This window comes from Vanessa tameamea, chromosome 21, assembly GCF_037043105.1.
Source record: "Vanessa tameamea isolate UH-Manoa-2023 chromosome 21, ilVanTame1 primary haplotype, whole genome shotgun sequence".
Taxonomy (NCBI): Eukaryota; Metazoa; Arthropoda; class Insecta; order Lepidoptera; family Nymphalidae; genus Vanessa; species Vanessa tameamea.
Genome location: NC_087329.1, coordinates 5021596 through 5038314, shown reverse-complemented (window position 1 = coordinate 5038314; position 16719 = coordinate 5021596). Strand labels below are relative to the sequence as shown.

At 37.5% G+C, this 16719-nt stretch overlaps 1 protein-coding gene across 1 annotated transcript in view; it reads left to right on the top strand.

Annotated features, from left to right (window-relative positions):
* LOC113404602 (uncharacterized protein) overlaps positions 1 to 16719 on the top strand; it is a 71474-nt gene that overhangs the window by 50407 nt on the left and 4348 nt on the right. The window contains exons 8-34 of the mRNA XM_064218261.1: positions 1941 to 2186; positions 2489 to 2652; positions 3070 to 3145; positions 3710 to 3823; positions 3985 to 4204; positions 4586 to 4805; positions 5654 to 5927; positions 6387 to 6485; positions 6728 to 6844; positions 7119 to 7241; positions 7346 to 7551; positions 7774 to 7953; positions 8179 to 8323; positions 8557 to 8659; positions 9104 to 9240; positions 9623 to 9800; positions 10202 to 10319; positions 10478 to 10638; positions 11157 to 11255; positions 11494 to 11609; positions 11938 to 12053; positions 13648 to 13775; positions 14311 to 14509; positions 14927 to 15068; positions 15373 to 15480; positions 15768 to 15849; positions 16616 to 16713. Of these exons, the coding sequence (XP_064074331.1) occupies positions 1941 to 2186; positions 2489 to 2652; positions 3070 to 3145; positions 3710 to 3823; positions 3985 to 4204; positions 4586 to 4805; positions 5654 to 5927; positions 6387 to 6485; positions 6728 to 6844; positions 7119 to 7241; positions 7346 to 7551; positions 7774 to 7953; positions 8179 to 8323; positions 8557 to 8659; positions 9104 to 9240; positions 9623 to 9800; positions 10202 to 10319; positions 10478 to 10638; positions 11157 to 11255; positions 11494 to 11609; positions 11938 to 12053; positions 13648 to 13775; positions 14311 to 14509; positions 14927 to 15068; positions 15373 to 15480; positions 15768 to 15849; positions 16616 to 16713 (3969 nt within the window). The remainder of the gene's footprint in view (positions 1 to 1940; positions 2187 to 2488; positions 2653 to 3069; positions 3146 to 3709; positions 3824 to 3984; positions 4205 to 4585; positions 4806 to 5653; positions 5928 to 6386; positions 6486 to 6727; positions 6845 to 7118; positions 7242 to 7345; positions 7552 to 7773; positions 7954 to 8178; positions 8324 to 8556; positions 8660 to 9103; positions 9241 to 9622; positions 9801 to 10201; positions 10320 to 10477; positions 10639 to 11156; positions 11256 to 11493; positions 11610 to 11937; positions 12054 to 13647; positions 13776 to 14310; positions 14510 to 14926; positions 15069 to 15372; positions 15481 to 15767; positions 15850 to 16615; positions 16714 to 16719) is intronic.

Here is a 16719-nt window from a genome sequence, read left to right as displayed (position 1 = left end):
TCTCCTTAACAGGATAGAAGGTCTGTGCTCAGCAGGGACATTTACGGGCGGTTATTAATAGTCTACTATATAGAGTAGACGTTTAATACTATATATAGTATGCCTAGTATGAGTGAATTCAGGCAAAATTTATAAAATACTAGCGGCTCCGCGCGTTTTCGCCCGTTTTAAATATTACCGTTACGCTCCGTGGTTTGTATTGTGATTTTACATATTCTATAACATTTCTCAATAAAAGTACTATCTAACGTAAAAATATATTTTCAGATCGAAACAACAGTAGGTCCTGATATTAGCGCTTTCAAAATGACAACAACCTTTTCAAAGCTTTATAATATTAATACTTAATATATTAGATCTATATATTCGAGAAATAAAAATATATGTATAGTTAAAGTACCAAATTATATTCTCCATAAGATCTTAATAAATTATTTAAAAACGGTCATTGAATAAACTCAAACTCAAACTCAAATTCCTTTATTCAATATAGAAGCATTACACTTAATTAATAATTAAATGTTATCATTTTCTATATATTTTTGTTTTACATTTATTATCTACGCAGATGTATAAGTTTTTTTAATAAAAGAGCCATTATAAATTTTGTTAACAAATTTAATAATAAGAAGCTGTCCCCGTGATATCTTAAATGAATATCCATCATTTCACGCCAAATCAACTTGTCAGCACGAAATCGAATATAAATAATATTATTTTTCAATAAGAACAAAACCGGGTTTAAAATTAATACCTCCTTTTTATTGCATATGTTTAATTCTTAAAGCACGTCAAGAATCCTCTCTGAAAACAGTCAAGCGACATTTCCCAGAATTTTCATTAAAACTTCGAGACCAAGTTAAGCCTGCACGTTTATTTCATTCATAAACCATCGCCACATTACTTTGTTGAATCTAAAGCAGACGTGGACTCTTAGCGAGATGCATTCCAGTAAAACGGGATTGATGACTTAAAAAGAAACGAATATGTGGGAATTCAAGTAGCCAACCCTCTTTATAATAGCCGACACGATACCGCGTAGTCTACAAATAACCGCCCGGGGAAACAAAACACACAAAAGGAAATATCATAAAGCTTGATAAACGTACGACTCATTCTAGCATTGTTACAAGAGCCTTTCGAAGCTAGACACGGCGAAAAACCGACTCTGTGTTTAAAGGAATGCCATACGATCTGACAGCAATTCAAGAGGTACACACTCGACACTATTATAGTTGGAATACATTCAAAGGAGATCGAGTCAATATGTAAATCACTGCGTTATCGTATCATGTTGCACATACTTAATTAGCTAGATTGTTGCAGGCCGAGTAACTTGCTAGGGCGGTCTTTAGTGTCGATATCGATGCTATCGACTTTAATCCGTATTTAATTAAGAGTCGTCTTGAAATTAAATCGATTCGGCAATTAAAAATAGATTTAATTATAATATATTAATGTTTTGAATTAATGGAGTTGTCGAATACGACATTAGAATGTATCCAGTGTATGATATTGTATTTCGTCGTTCACTCCGCCCCATCCCTATCTCATTTCGTCGAGACAAAGGTCCTATTGGCGGTCTGTCGTCGAATGTCCTTTTTTTCCTTTATCCTTCATTTCCTCGTTGAAAAGGATGCGATGCATTCTAATCATCTTTTATTTGTTTTTAGTCGTTTCGTTTATTTTATTCGTTGCGGCTTCGAATATAAAGTATTTTTTAGTAACTTCCAAATATACTTTGTATGCGGTTTACCGCAAAATAGATTTTTTTTTTCATTTTTATTACTCTTTGTTTGAAATGTGAACGTTGTGTTAAAACGATTTATGCATATAAAATTAGTACTTTATATGATAATATCTACGTCGTTTATAAAGGACATCAATAGCAATATTTTTAAATAATAACAATTACATTAACGACTTTTGTTAACGCCTAGGACACACAGGCAGCGGCTGCGGCGCTGACATCGTTAGGGCACGTCTACACAGCCATCGGGGACTACCCAAACGCGCTCGCGAGCCACAAGCAATGCGTGCAACTCGTCAAGCAGATGGGCGATAGATTGCAGGAGGCAAGAGAGATTGGCAACGTCGGTGCTGTTTATCTAGCTATGGGCGAATTCGATTCAGCCGTGGATTGTCACACACAGCACTTAAGATTAGCGAGGAGGCTCGGAGATCAGGTCTTTATCCTTTTTTTTTTATTAAATCTTTACCATGTACCCAATTAATTATAAATTTGTTTACATTTTGAGTCACGTGAATGTTTCTTTTATTTTAAATACGAACATTAATTAGTTCTCTTATAATTTATTATATTTGAATTCTTCATCGTAATATACATAATTAAAGTTTTAGCAAAAAAGTTACGCTACGTTTGACGCCAATTATAGAATTATAGGCAATTATTCCTTAAATAATAATTTACTTGGATGACGTTAACTTGTTATACTGAATTCACGAAAGGAATTATTACTGTTTCCAGGTTGAAGAAGCAAGAGCTTACTCAAATCTAGGCTCATCGTATCACTATAGGAGAAATTTCACACAAGCAATTGCTTACCACGAAAATGTTTTAAGACTGGCTCAAAACCTAGGCGACAGAGCAATCGAAGCCAGAGCCTACGCGGGCCTAGGACACGCAGCCAGGTACACAAATTAAGAATGTTTGAATTAATTTGGATATGTAGTTGAATTGTTAATGATTTTAGTGTCGACAATGAACGTAATGTCTTTATATTAAAACAGCTACACACAAGACTTAGCACAACTGCAGCACCTCGATGCTAATTCGATATTTTAAAAATATTTGTCATAATTAGGAATGGAATCCAAGAAATACCATTGGCCATTCTTATTAAAATATTACTATTATTATTAACATAAAATAAATATTCTATCCAAAAGGAAAGAAGAACTTAGCCCAATAGACCTTAACAAACTAATTTTTTACTAAACAATTTTTATAAAACATCTCTGATTTTGTGTAAGTTATTAATATTTTAATGACAGTCACTATGAAGCCACACGCGATTATTACTTATGATAACTTTTTATTATCTCAAGGTGTGCGGGAGATTACGCGCAAGCGAAGAAATGGCACGAGAGACAGCTAGATGTCGCTCTGGCGGCTAGAGATAAGGTTCTGTACATCCGTTTTGTTTCTAATTCATTGCTCTTATCGTTACTTTAATATATTCAGATAAAATAATTATATCTATCTCACATTCTGTGTTCATCGTATCTTTCAATTATTTTACATAATAATAATACATATATATTTTAACTGCTATTGAATCTATCTAATGTTAGAAGTTCGATGTTCTACATTCGACTCGGACTATGATATTTCTTTAATAATCTTATTCGTTCATTTGTTTTCCCATAGTTTGTTTTTGGAACGAAGTTCCTTTTCGCAAGTTACACTGCAGACACCTTTGACGAAAGCGAGTGCGAGCTGGGCCAAATAAATATATTACTTACGGCTGACACGACACTTGCTTTATACTGAATATGTTAATTATACATTTTATTAATTTAAAAAAAATATATATTCAATTAAAAAAATACAATATTATCGATATTAAATTGCTATAAAATGTAATTAAATTACGTATATATATGTGCCTGTTAAATAACGGAGCAGTTAAATTAATCGCGCGGAGCACTTAGCTAAATTTTAATGTGAAAATTATAATTTTTTCAGGTCGGTGAGGGCAGAGCATGCTCCAATCTAGGGATCGTGTATCAATTACTGGGAGAACACGACGCTGCGCTAAAATTGCATCAGGCTCATCTATCCATCGCTAGACAACTTCAAGTAAGAATACGTTGAAGCTTTAATCATAAAAATCCTACATTAGCATATTAAAATATTTTATAAGTCAATATATCAGTCTAACAAAATCTTATCGGAATTATATTATTAACCAATCAACGGGCACAAATAATAATAATAATATATTCATTAAATAATTACAGGATAAAGCTGGTATGGGTCGAGCGTATGGAAACATCGGTAACGCGTACTCCGCAGCGGGGTTCTACGAACAGGCCATCAAGTATCATAAACAAGAACTGACTATATCTAAAGAGGTCCACGACAGGAGTTCCGAAGCCTCCACTCATGGGAACTTGGCTGTAGCGTACCAAGCTTTGGGTGCCCATGATATGGCGTTATTTCATTATAGAGCACATTTAGGTAAGATCATTTAGAAGACGTTTATAATACAGAAATTAATTTGAAAATGGAACAAAAATATCTTGTATATTTATTACGACTAACTGATTTAATTGGAGTAACATTATAAATGTAATATGTCTAAATAAAAATTAAAAAATATTAATAAACAGTGTAATTCAGAACTTTCTCTTTGAATATGAAAAAATATGGCATTTATTCATAATAAATTCGCTTTAACTAATTCACGCATTGGAATTAAAATTAGCAAAATTTCGTAAAACACTAATGTCATAAGATAATATTGCTTCGTATTTGAATAACTAAAAATATAACGAATAAAAATATATATCTTAAGTAATACTTCATCACAACAATATTGTCCACCATTTTAATTCACAGGAATAGCACGAGAACTAAAAGACGCGGCGGGCGAAGCGTGCGCTCTTCTCAATCTTGGCAATTGTTTGTCGTCGAGAGGAGAATTCGCTCAGGCGGTCCCGTACTACGAGCAGCATCTGATGCTCTCGCAGGAATTGGGAGACGTAATTGCCGAAGCAAAGGCATGTCATTTCCTAGGCTATGCTCATTATTGCTTGGGAAACTATAAGGAAGCTGTCAGGTACTTCAAAATACCCAATTATTATTAGCTCCAATAACCAAATTTGAAACTATCACAATAGGCTATTTGACAATACGAAAAATAAAGTGTCAATTATTGTAATCAGTATATATTATGAGTTTAAAAAATGGTTATTTATTCACGAAAGTTGAAAATAATAATTAATTTATTAAAAAATCCATAAATAAAAATGCATTTTTTTTAAACGTTTGTCACATGACACAAAACGTTCCTGATTGGTCGGGTTTATAATGACGTCACTCGCTTGTTAACCTCGTTTGCCTACTGTAAAAATATACTATGTATATTCAAATGGCAATATGAACAATAGATTTACATTCATTTGCTTATAGCTCTGTAAAATTATGCAAACAGGATTTGTTTCATATATTTTTATATTCAACATTATTACATTTAACAAATTCTATCCAGCTCAATTTTATTTCCAAAGATTCGGTAACAACTTCATCGTCATTGTAAACATTGTAATATAATTCTCACGAATCTAATACGAAGAATCTCGGTAAATAATGTTATGTCACCTCACACTCCTGCTTTTGAAATCCTTTTACGATCTTCTATTTTTATAAACTTTATTAATAATAGAGAGGTTTTTACAATTATATTCTAATCAGATGGGTGAAGTGCAGTCCTTGGTTATAAAATAATCTAAATTAAGGAGTAACCGTTTTCGTATGTTACAAAATAATGATGTACAATATTTTATCTTTGTATGGTTTTTTATAACAGTATTAAATTCAAATATTCAAGTATAATTAAATAATGATCAGACACAATCGTGTATTGTCTTAATGGACCATAAAATAATTTATATTAATCTATTCCAGGTATTATGACCAAGACTTATCACTAGCCAAGGATCTTCAGGACAAAATGAACATGGGCCGGGCGTATTGCAATCTTGGCTTAGCGCATCTTGCTTTGGGAAATCTGGAAACAGCGTTGGAATGCCAAAAGTACTTCCTCGCTATAGCTCACATGACACAGCACTTGCAAGGAAAGTTTAGAGCGCTTGGAAATATTGGTGATGTTCTGATAAAAATGGGAGATGTCGAGGAGGCTGTGAAGATGTACCAGAGACAACTCGGATTTGCTAGACAAGTATGTTGTTTTATAAATCGATTCGTAAATAGTTCTCATATAAAAGAAACAATGCCCGAATTTCGTACTCTTTAGGCGAAAATTATATCACATATATATATTATGAATGTTTGTTGAGATGGCACGGTCTTGGAAAATTGGGAACACATCAGCCCGAACTTCCTTTTAATTGCATTATTTAAATAGTTTAAATGCTATTTTGATATTTTATAAATCTATGCTATTAGGGTTCTTTTATGTTTGTATTGCTTTAATATAAGTTAAATAATTCATGGTTTATTTAACCAAGTGTTTTAGGAATCAATAATTGCTATAATAATTGCTATTCCAACCGTCCCATATACCGGTCGGCCATGACAACTTTTCAACGACGAGCATCGCCTTAACTAGATTTTTGTAATGCAGGAATAAAAATATTTCACTTGGTCAATCTTCATAATTAAAATATTTGTAATTCAGGCTCGTGATCGATCTCTGGAAGCCGCGGCGTGCGGTGCGCTGGGACTCGCGAGAAGATTGCAAAGAAGATTAGATGCAGCTTTAGGACATCACACACAGGTGACGAAATCAACATTTCAATAGGTTTTCTTTACTTAATAAACGATCGACTAACTATGAGCCGAACAATGGGGTCCCCTCTTGTGGAGATCCTTACCCTTTGTCCAGTAATGGACGTCTCCCGGCTGGTATTATAATTAACAATTTGCTAATTACACTAAATAGGATTAATAATGAAGACGCGACTTGTTTTATTATGATTCATATGTGTGTGCGTGCGACGGTAACGAATGTGTGTGTAGGAGCTGACGCTGCGGCAGGAGGCGGGCGACGCGGCGGGCGAGGCGCGCGCGCACTCGCACCTCGGCGCCGTGCACATGGCGCTCGGGCACTACTCGCACGCCGCCCGGTGCTATCGAGTGAGTTCTTGTCTTTGAGCCTAGTTTACACTAATTTTTGTCTTAACACCCAAAAATATGTTTTATTTTTATTTGTAAGTAACTTTAGTTCAAAGTCAAAATTGTAATTCAGTAGTATTATAGTCACTTATTGTCCGAAATCAACCACCGATTTCGAAAAAATACTTCACCGGTGGAATAAAGTCAGTTTTTTTTTGTGTTCATGTTCATAAATAATTACTATTTACTACTTACTTACTTACTTTACTATTCACTATTTACTTATTTTGTGTAGGAGCAACTAGAAAGAGCTCAGGAACTGCAAGATTGTACGCTCGAAGCTCAAGCGTACGGCAACCTTGGAATTGCTAAACTAAACATGGGACATTATGAAGACGCCATAGGATATTTAGAACAAGTACGATCCTCTTATTTAAGTCTACACCAACACCCAATCATTAATTATTTATTTAAGAAATATATATATTTTTAATTAATAATAAAACATTTATATGAACACAGCAATTAGCTATCCTGGAGCGAGTGAACACTCCGACATGTCACCTCGACAAGGCGCGGGCGCTGGGCTCGCTCGGCGACTGCTACGACGCCCTCGGCGACCCGGACGAGGCCGCCAAGTATCACGAGCAACACTTGGCCGCTGCGCTGAAATTAGACAATACACGGGAACAGGAGAGAGCGTATCGAGGTCTTGGACTAAGTCACAAGTTAGTTGAAAAATAAAATTTATAAACGCAAAAAGCAGCCATTATTGTAAACATTAAGGAAATGACGATAATAAAAGTCTTTGTTTTTTGTTAATATAATAAAAAATCATTTAGATAATCTTATTCAACGTAAAGAATATTTGAACGATTTATAAATTATAACTTTTTAAATGATCTATTAAAAAATATAGATATATGTATTCAATTGTTAAATATTTGTAGATCTGTCGGAAACCTTCAACAAGCACTGGTCTGTCTCGAGAAGCGTCTGGTGGTGTCGCACGAGCTCGGCGTGCCGGAGGCGAAGGCGCAGGCCTACGGTGAACTAGGCGCGTTGCACATCGCTCTCAACAACCTCGAGCAAGCCGTATCTTGTCTAGAACACCAGAAAAGCATTGCCAAGTTAGTTTTTAAACACAATAGATGTATGCATATATTTATATTTTTATTTAAGTGTCTTGTGCTTGAATTTTTATTGCCATTGCCATTCCAATGGATAATAATTGTGAGCGAATGAAGAGTGCTGTGTGTTCGCGCAAATGCCTATGCACTTTAATATCAACTGCGCAGCTTCAGGTCAAACTTTCGGGATCAAAATCATATGTATAAGTGTATTTCGTCCTTCAGGGAGCTGAATAACCAGATAATGGAGGCGGAGGCGTGCCACGCGCTGGGCGCCGCGCACCACGCGCTCGGCGACCACGCCGCCGCCGTGCGCCACCACCGCGCCGAGCTCGAGCTCGCGCACCGCCTGGGGCTCACGCACCTGCAGGTAACCCACCCGACTCCAAACTGTCCCAGAAATTCTTGCGGACCCATATAATACTACAAATATTTACAAAAGATTTTGATCGAATTCTGTGCTTACCTATTAATGGTTTCAGTTACCCACCATGTTAATGATAAAATGTGTTTACCACTTGCCATTTATCATAAGCAGCCTTCGCTAGAAAATGATTCTCGATATACACATTTAATATAAGATTATCCGTTACGCGGGCGCAGGCGCGCGCGTGCGGCGGCCTGGGCGCGGCGCACGCGGCGCTGGGCGCGCAGGCGGAGGCGGCGCGCTGGCACGAGTCGCGGCTGCGGCACGCCACCGCCGCCGGTACGTTACTACCTCTACCACACTTGACTCGGGCTACTTGTGAGTTCCGGATTTAACATGAGCTAGAATGGTATATTACGGCAACTTCTTAAAATTTAATAACTGTTTACACGACTAAAATTCATTAAAAAGGTGCGTGTAATTAAAAATAAACTATTTTTAAATAGTTTTTGTAACCTACACTAAACAATACAATATGACAAGGTGGGAAATCGTCCAATTCGAGCGACTTGCCTTATAATTGCTGGTTAATGTGATGTCACGTATGCGCGTGCATCACGAAAAAATTAACTTCAACAATGCTCGAAACAGTTTCAAAGTGGCAGTTGCTAAGCTCAAAAAGTCGATAAATCGGATACAAAATGGGGTACGCGTTTACCTCGAAGCATTCCATTACGTCGGTACGGGCGTCAGCCTCTATATGTGCGTCCCTTCCCGCGGCAGGCGACGCGCGCGGGCGGGCGCACGCGCTGGCCGACCTGGGCCGCGCGCACCTCGCCATGGGCGCGTGCGGCAGCGCCGTGTCCTACCTGCGGCAGGCGCTCGCCGCCACCGAGGGGCTCGCCGACGGAGACGAGGAGGTAGCTATAGCGAGCCCGAGATCTTGAGATTAGACGGAAAATTAAATGAACGTTGCAGACTTTTTTCTGACCTCTGAAATTTTTTTGTAAACTTAAACATATTAGTCACCACACGAAAAATATTACGATTTCACAAATTATTTCATACAAAGTATTTTACTACAGCAAAACATCCAAACGAATTTTCGAGATATTTGCCCACATACATATATATAAGTGCTAAATAACTCATGTTCTTTAAAACTATGAGTTTTGTAGAACTATTTATTGATTGCTTAGTCTCAATATTTTCTAAATCAAATGAAGTAGAACAGTTCTGTTAATAGCTTTCTGTATTTTAATATTATCCATTTGCATTTATCAACTACTGATACCGTCACAGGCTCGAGTTCGCCATAGACTCGGATTTGCACTTTGGGCTTCTGGAGAACTGGAGGAAGCAAAGGAACAACTGCAAGCGGCGCTCACAGTCCTGGGACCTGGATATGAGAAACATCGAGACCGGAAGACAGCTGCTCTGTACACTTCTACACAGCATGCCTTACAGAGAGTGCTTGTCGGTAAGTCATAGTTTCCTAACATTTTAAATTTTCAACTTTAGAGTTTCGTATGAAATTTTTGTTTGAAATAAATAAGTATTCTAGATATCTAGGCCATATTCTAGACGACTTTATTAACGTCATTCACAGCATTTTTAATCTTCAAAGTTTCATTTCTCTGAAAAATTAAATCACTTATATACAATATCACAAACGATGCGGTCTTTTCTCGACAATAATAATTTGAATTTAGAACAATGGTACAGTCCTGATGATTTTTAAGGTACTGCAAGATACTTGAATATTATAATAATAATATTTATGGCATTATCTTTAAGCTGTGTAAATAAGCTAGTCTATATACTAAGTAACATCTCGGTATTTTAGTCGTTCTTCCATAAATGTAAAACCGATGTTCTCAGAGCTGGGCCGGCACCACGAGGCGCTGGTGGTGGCGGAGCGCGCGCGCGGGCGGGCGGCGGCCGAGCGCTCGGCCGGCGCGCTCAGCCACGCCAACCTCGAGCTGCACACTGCGCAGAGGTGACTACCGCTATATATACATTCATTTACCGCTATATATACAAGGAAACCATCTAATTATAGACGAGAAAGTGTATTATTTAGTAATAACAATACATTTCACACTACAGAAACATTAATGATTGTGTACACTTAAATAATTACTCTTCATATTACAGTAGGAACCTAACTGAGGATAGTGCTAAAGAGCGCCCGGAGCCGTGGTGTCCGTCCACGGTGGAACAAGTGCTCGAAGTTGTGAACAAGCAGAAATCACCGGTGCTGTACTACAGCATCGCTGCCGGAAGACTCTACGCTTGGCTACTTCAACCACATAAGGGTATGCATAGAACTAAGAATTCAAAGTACTTGGTGAAAAAAAAAATTGGCTTTGTGCGCCATTGTCTATGGGCGGTAATGACCACTTACCATCAGGTGACCTATTTGCTCGACTGCCATATATCATAGATATCATAAAAAAAAGATACCTAAATCCAGATTTTTTACCCACCCTTACTCCAATGTTATTCACGATTTAAGGTTACGTGTTCTAACTACTTATCGTCTTGCCTTCAGGAAGGCATAAGTGCCCGCTTGAATCATTTCCTAAAGATATTTTTCAGGTTTTTAGGCCCATCCACTACTCGAGGCCAATATCTTGTAAATATTTTAGGTGTAAGGTTTATTTCTATGATAAGTATTATTAAGATGCTATTATAGTATTAATGGCCTCTCCATTCCAACCTAAACAAAAAAAGTATGAGTTTATCCTAATCTGGTGAATAGTGCGTTTCAGCTTAACTAATTTTCCTAATTTTATAAAGAAATAGTAATTAAAGTTGCAGTAATTGTGAACAGGTATCCTGAGATTCCATCAAGCATGTTTACTCGACCAGGCAGAGGACAGCGATAACAGTCTCCCAGACATAAGCCCAGACGATCTACAAACCAACACAAGTGAGTTTCAAATTGCATATACAAGTGATAAATCAACTTTATATGTAAGTCATAAAACAGTAAATAACTTTACATCATTCTAATTTTGACAAATTTTGATTAAATATAAACATTAATATATTCATTTATTTATTTACTTTATATAAAATAAACAAAATCATGAAATAAAATAAGAGAAAAATATATAATTATATTATGTGTGAAAAAATTACTATATTTTTAAATGAATGGTTATTAGGTGGCGGAAAACTGGAGCGTTGGATCAAAGAATGGTCCTCGTGGCTCCGGACGGCACGTGTCGAGGACGAGCGCTGCGACAACGACGACCGGCCGGGTGCCGGACTCGCCCGGATGGTAAGTATACAAGCATGATGCAGCGGACACTCGCAAAATAGACAATTGATTATAGCTATTCACACGTTCTTATGAAACAACCGTAATGTTTTGCTTCAATCCACGATATTGTTTTTCCAAACAACCAATATAACAAAGGAACTTTTTATATTTGCTAGTAAAAATAAAATATATGCCAATATACTTAGAATATACATTTAATTACTATATTTAATATGTTCCTCCATTTTTGGTATTTGGTTCATACATTTGGGACACATATAAGACATTGGTACGTATTTCGCTGAGATGGTATGTGGATGTTTCTAAACATCAATACTTTTTCTAGGTTACACGCAACCACCTGCTGAATTCATCCAACTACTCGCTGAGCTCTCTGTTCAGCGTGGGTTCGGTGGGCGGATCCGTCGCTGGATCCGTCGCGAGCCTTCAAGGATCAACGAGGTCAGAATATAAAATCTCTCTTCCCTTTTAAATATTAATAAGGTTATAGGTTTCTGTACATGAAATATATTTCCAAAATAACTATCAAGGGGTGAGTAGGGATCGATACTGATGGCAAAAATGCAATCAGTAAAATTTTTGTCTGTCTGTCTGTCTCTATCTGTATAACCGTTATAGAAACAAAAACTACTCGACGGATTTTAACGAAACTTGGTACAATTATTTTTCATCACGCTACAATCAATAGGAGCAGAGCAGTGAAGGGAAATGTTAGGAAAACGGGAGAAGTTACTCCATTTTTTAATCTTGCGTCGCGTGTACAACCTTAATGGTTAAAGCTACACAGAAATCATGTATGACGGAAATGTTCTCCTTAAAATTATATAAAAAATATCCCACGGCAGCATATGTGTATCTTTTATGGTTGACTCACAATAACAGGTGTAACTCCCGATAGCTTAGCAATTCGAAGCTTTCTGATTATATATATAACTATTCCATAAAAAAGAATCATAGAAATCGGAACAGAAACACCAAAGTTATACATGAAATACGCTAATAATAAGCCATCGCACGTGAATACTGAATCATGCTATAAGGATTATTTTTGTATAAGGTCGCGAACGCACAGGCAGGCGGCTTGCTTGACGCTTAGAGGTCGCCGCCATCGAGCTTCATACAATTTTTACCTGTTGATGCGAATAGACGTTCAGAGCGTTCGACCTTATTGACAGACAATACTTAATTGATATTAACAAACCGTGTTTATCAGCGCGACTTTTAGTCTTTGATAATTTATTTTTAGATTCCTTTTGTTTTTATTTTATAAAATAGGTATTAATTATTTTGGTAGTGTTAAAATATTTGTTCAAATTACAAATTAATTAATAGTTTACATTTTATTTCGTTTTAGATAAAGTAGTAGTAGGTACGTATAGACTTTTAGATACCGATAGGTGTTTTGGCTAATTTACGGGTCACAGCAGACCGCGAACGGCATACATTATCTCACGAATCCGAAACCTTCACTGAGACGGAAGGTTCTGTTGTTCTGGAGGTAAAATAAATTTGCTTTCTTTCGAAGACCCGCCGGAACCTTTGAAATCACTACTTTTAGGGGAACATGTGCAATCTAAACAGTTCTTAGACATTATTCGCACTTCTAATAGTGCGTTTCAAATGACATCCTTTGGTGCTCAACAAAGCCTCATGTGAACGTGATCTAAACAATATTACCAATACATTAGCTTAATAACACACAAGGAGTTACACGCTGATGGAGTCGCGGGCACAGCTAGTCTCGAATAAATATTCAAATACAATACGAATTATGTGCGGTAACTTTTACCTAATAATCGTAATCAGTGCAACAGAGATGCGAAATCTGTGCGAGTGAGTGAGCGTGCTATCACGAGCAAGACTCGCAAATTATAAATATTTTCTAAATTATCACGCGTTATGTCAATCAAAAATACTGCATTTTTGGTTTTAAAGATATTATACTGAAAAATATATGGAATTCAGTTTTATAACGAATTAATTTTGAGATAAATCATAAAAGATTATATTTCCTAAAGGATAACTGATCCCACAGGTCGAGCGTGCACGGCCCCCGCCGGAAGCAGCCGGCGTGGCAAGGCCCGCCCTGCCTCACCTCCCTCTACCAGATGCTCATAGCACCTTTCGAAGATTTGCTACCAGCTTCTTGTAACAACACTCACGGTAGCCTTTTTGGATTAATCAAACGTCTAATGTTCCGTGACCTCTATTATTAATATTAAAAATAACTTTATATTTACATAAGGCGCTGTTAAGTCTGAATACGTAGACGCTAAAAATCCTTATACTAATATAGTTAAATAGGATATTTATATGTATTAATCTTCTGTATGTGTGTATGTAACTGAACTCCTAAACGGTTGGACCGTTTTCGATGATTTTTTTTTGGTTTCTTGGACTGGATGGATGGGATGCGTGGATGGTTTCAGGAAGTAGTAAAATTTTTATTTCATTATTTTCAAAAAATATATATGATCGTGACATGCATGTTCTTTCTAGAATTTTTATGTTTATGTGATTGTTATTAAAGTTTAGAATTACAAGCAATAAATGTTTAGAAGTATATTGAATAATCTTTTACAAATCTAAAAGTTAGTAATTTAATGATATATATATCATTTAATGATATATTCGTGTCGGCTCATTTTTTATCTTTATTAGCAAATATATATTCACAAGTAAATACTCGGTTTTAAAGCGAGCCACGGCGGGCGCGGCTGCGGCGGGCGGCGCGAGGTGGTGCTGTCGGTGGAGGGCGCGCTGTACGCGTGTCCGTGGGGCGCGCTGCGCGGCGCGGCGGACGGCGAGCCGCTGTGCGAGCGGTACGCGCTGCTCGTGGCGCCCGCGCTGCGCCCCCTGCGCGCGCGCCACCTGCGGGCCAAGGCGCACCACGACCATGGTATGTTTGTACATTATGTAGCCTTTCATTCAACAATGTTCTTCATTCGATTCCCTTATCAATTGAAATCAATGGAAATAAACACTTACGCCTTTTATGACATTTTCTCGGTTGCAATGAAATGAGAGATTCTGGATAATAATTTTCAAATACAAGGCCTCCTGTCATAAAAGAATTAAGTACTAGTGTATGTTGTTACTGGGGCCTTCATCGTACTCTCCGTGTTGCAAAACTCCATTAGTATGTTCCCATTTTCGTGTCACACATATTGACACCATAACCACTTATATCAAGATAACCGTAAATCTTACGAGCAAATCTGACTATTTAACATCGGGATGGCGATGCTTCCAATTTACCGTTCGTCCATATGAATAAACGAATGTTCCGCAGCGGGCGGCGCGGGCGGCGCGGGGGGCGCGGCGGGCGCGGGCGGCGCGGACGCGGGCATGCGCTGCGTGGTGGCGGGCGTGCGCTGGGCCGGCGCGCCCGCGCTGCTGAAGGAGGCCGAGCTGGTCGCCGACATGCTGCGGGTGGCGCCGCTCCTTGACTACCAGGTAGGAAACTACTGACACACCTCACCGACTTCGTTTAACGGTAGATTTAGAATTATTAAAACCGAATCTCATGAATGTACAAATAATACTAGCACATTTCATAGGAAAACAAGTGAGATAAGCTGATATGTCCTAGAATATCTGTTATCCTCGTCCCAATCCTGTTTTATATAGATGGAGGTACATTCCAATCGATTCGGTCTATTCGAAACAATATAACTAACGATATCAATGTCTGTTCAGTGTAATTTAAATAATATTATTTACTCCTACTTTATCAAAGTAAGAATCTTTCTTGTTTCAGGCGTCAAAAGAAGCGGTCCTAGCGCAACTCCCACAGGCAGAATGTGTCCACTTCGCTACGCATATCTGTTGGAAAACGCCTGGAATCATCCTCAGTCCAGGAGAAGTGGTAAATTATTCTCATGTATAACTTAACTTATCTATAGTGTAATACAAAGTCACTTTCTGCCTCTGTCTCTATCTGCGCTAACTTCCTCGAAACCGAACATAAAATTAAATTTAGTTTCATCTTTAAGTTTATTGATCGTAGACTTAAAATAGTATAAAACAATTCAAGTTCTTATATCAAATCAACGAAAACATACGAAAGCTTCCAGTGTATATGTAATTAAAAGCAACATACATACTGGTTTCCGAAATAACTTTAGATTTCTCATATTTGTGTTTTGTATGCAGGTGGACTCGCAAGCCAAACGACTGCTGAACACCAGCACGGGAAGCGGAGCCGCGGACACGTCCACGGAGAACGAGGAAGAGAGTAAGTACCGAGGCAACTGAGACATGGTTCTATCTTAAATATTTTTGCGGCAAAAAACATAACATAATGTCTTAGTTTGGCTGTTTTCTCTCTCTTTCTTTTTCCCTCTCTTTCTCTTTTTGATATACAGTTTTATTTATACCAATTTCTTGTTATTGTTTTAAAAAATATAGGATTTTTTTATAAAATAATTATATCTTGTCATTTAATTATCCTCAAACGTTGTAAATTTATTTTATTGTGTCTGTTATTTAATAAATAATATGTCGCGAAAGCAACTTCGTTCCAACCGGGTGTTCATGTATCACGTTTTTATATAATAATATTGTATTACCTGTATTTTCTCAGTAGTAACTGGTTTAGAGCCGAGATGGCCCAGTGGTTAGAACGCGTGCATCTTAACCGATGATTTCGGGTTCAAACCCAGGCAGGCACCACTGAATTTTCATGTGCTTAATTTGTGTTTATAATTCATTTCGTGCTCGGCGGTGAAGGAAAACATCGTGAGGAAACCTGAATGTGTCTAATTTCAACGAAATTCTGCCACATGTGTATTCCACCAACCCGCATTGGAGCAGCGAGGTGGAAAATGCTGCATACCTTCTCCTCAACGGGAGAGGAGGCCTTAGCCCAGCAGTGGGAAATTTACAGGCTGATTATGTATTTATGTTTATGTAACTGGTTTTGGTAGTTTTACTAGTGACGCAATGAAAGCTGATCTTTGTATGTATGTTTTAAGTCTTAAAGTCAACGTTTAAACTCACAGATGCCGAACTATCGCCCAGCAACGATGAGCTACCGCCCGCTTCGGAATACATGCTCACGGCAGCAGAAATCATGAATTTGAAAATCACTGCGAGATTGGTAAGC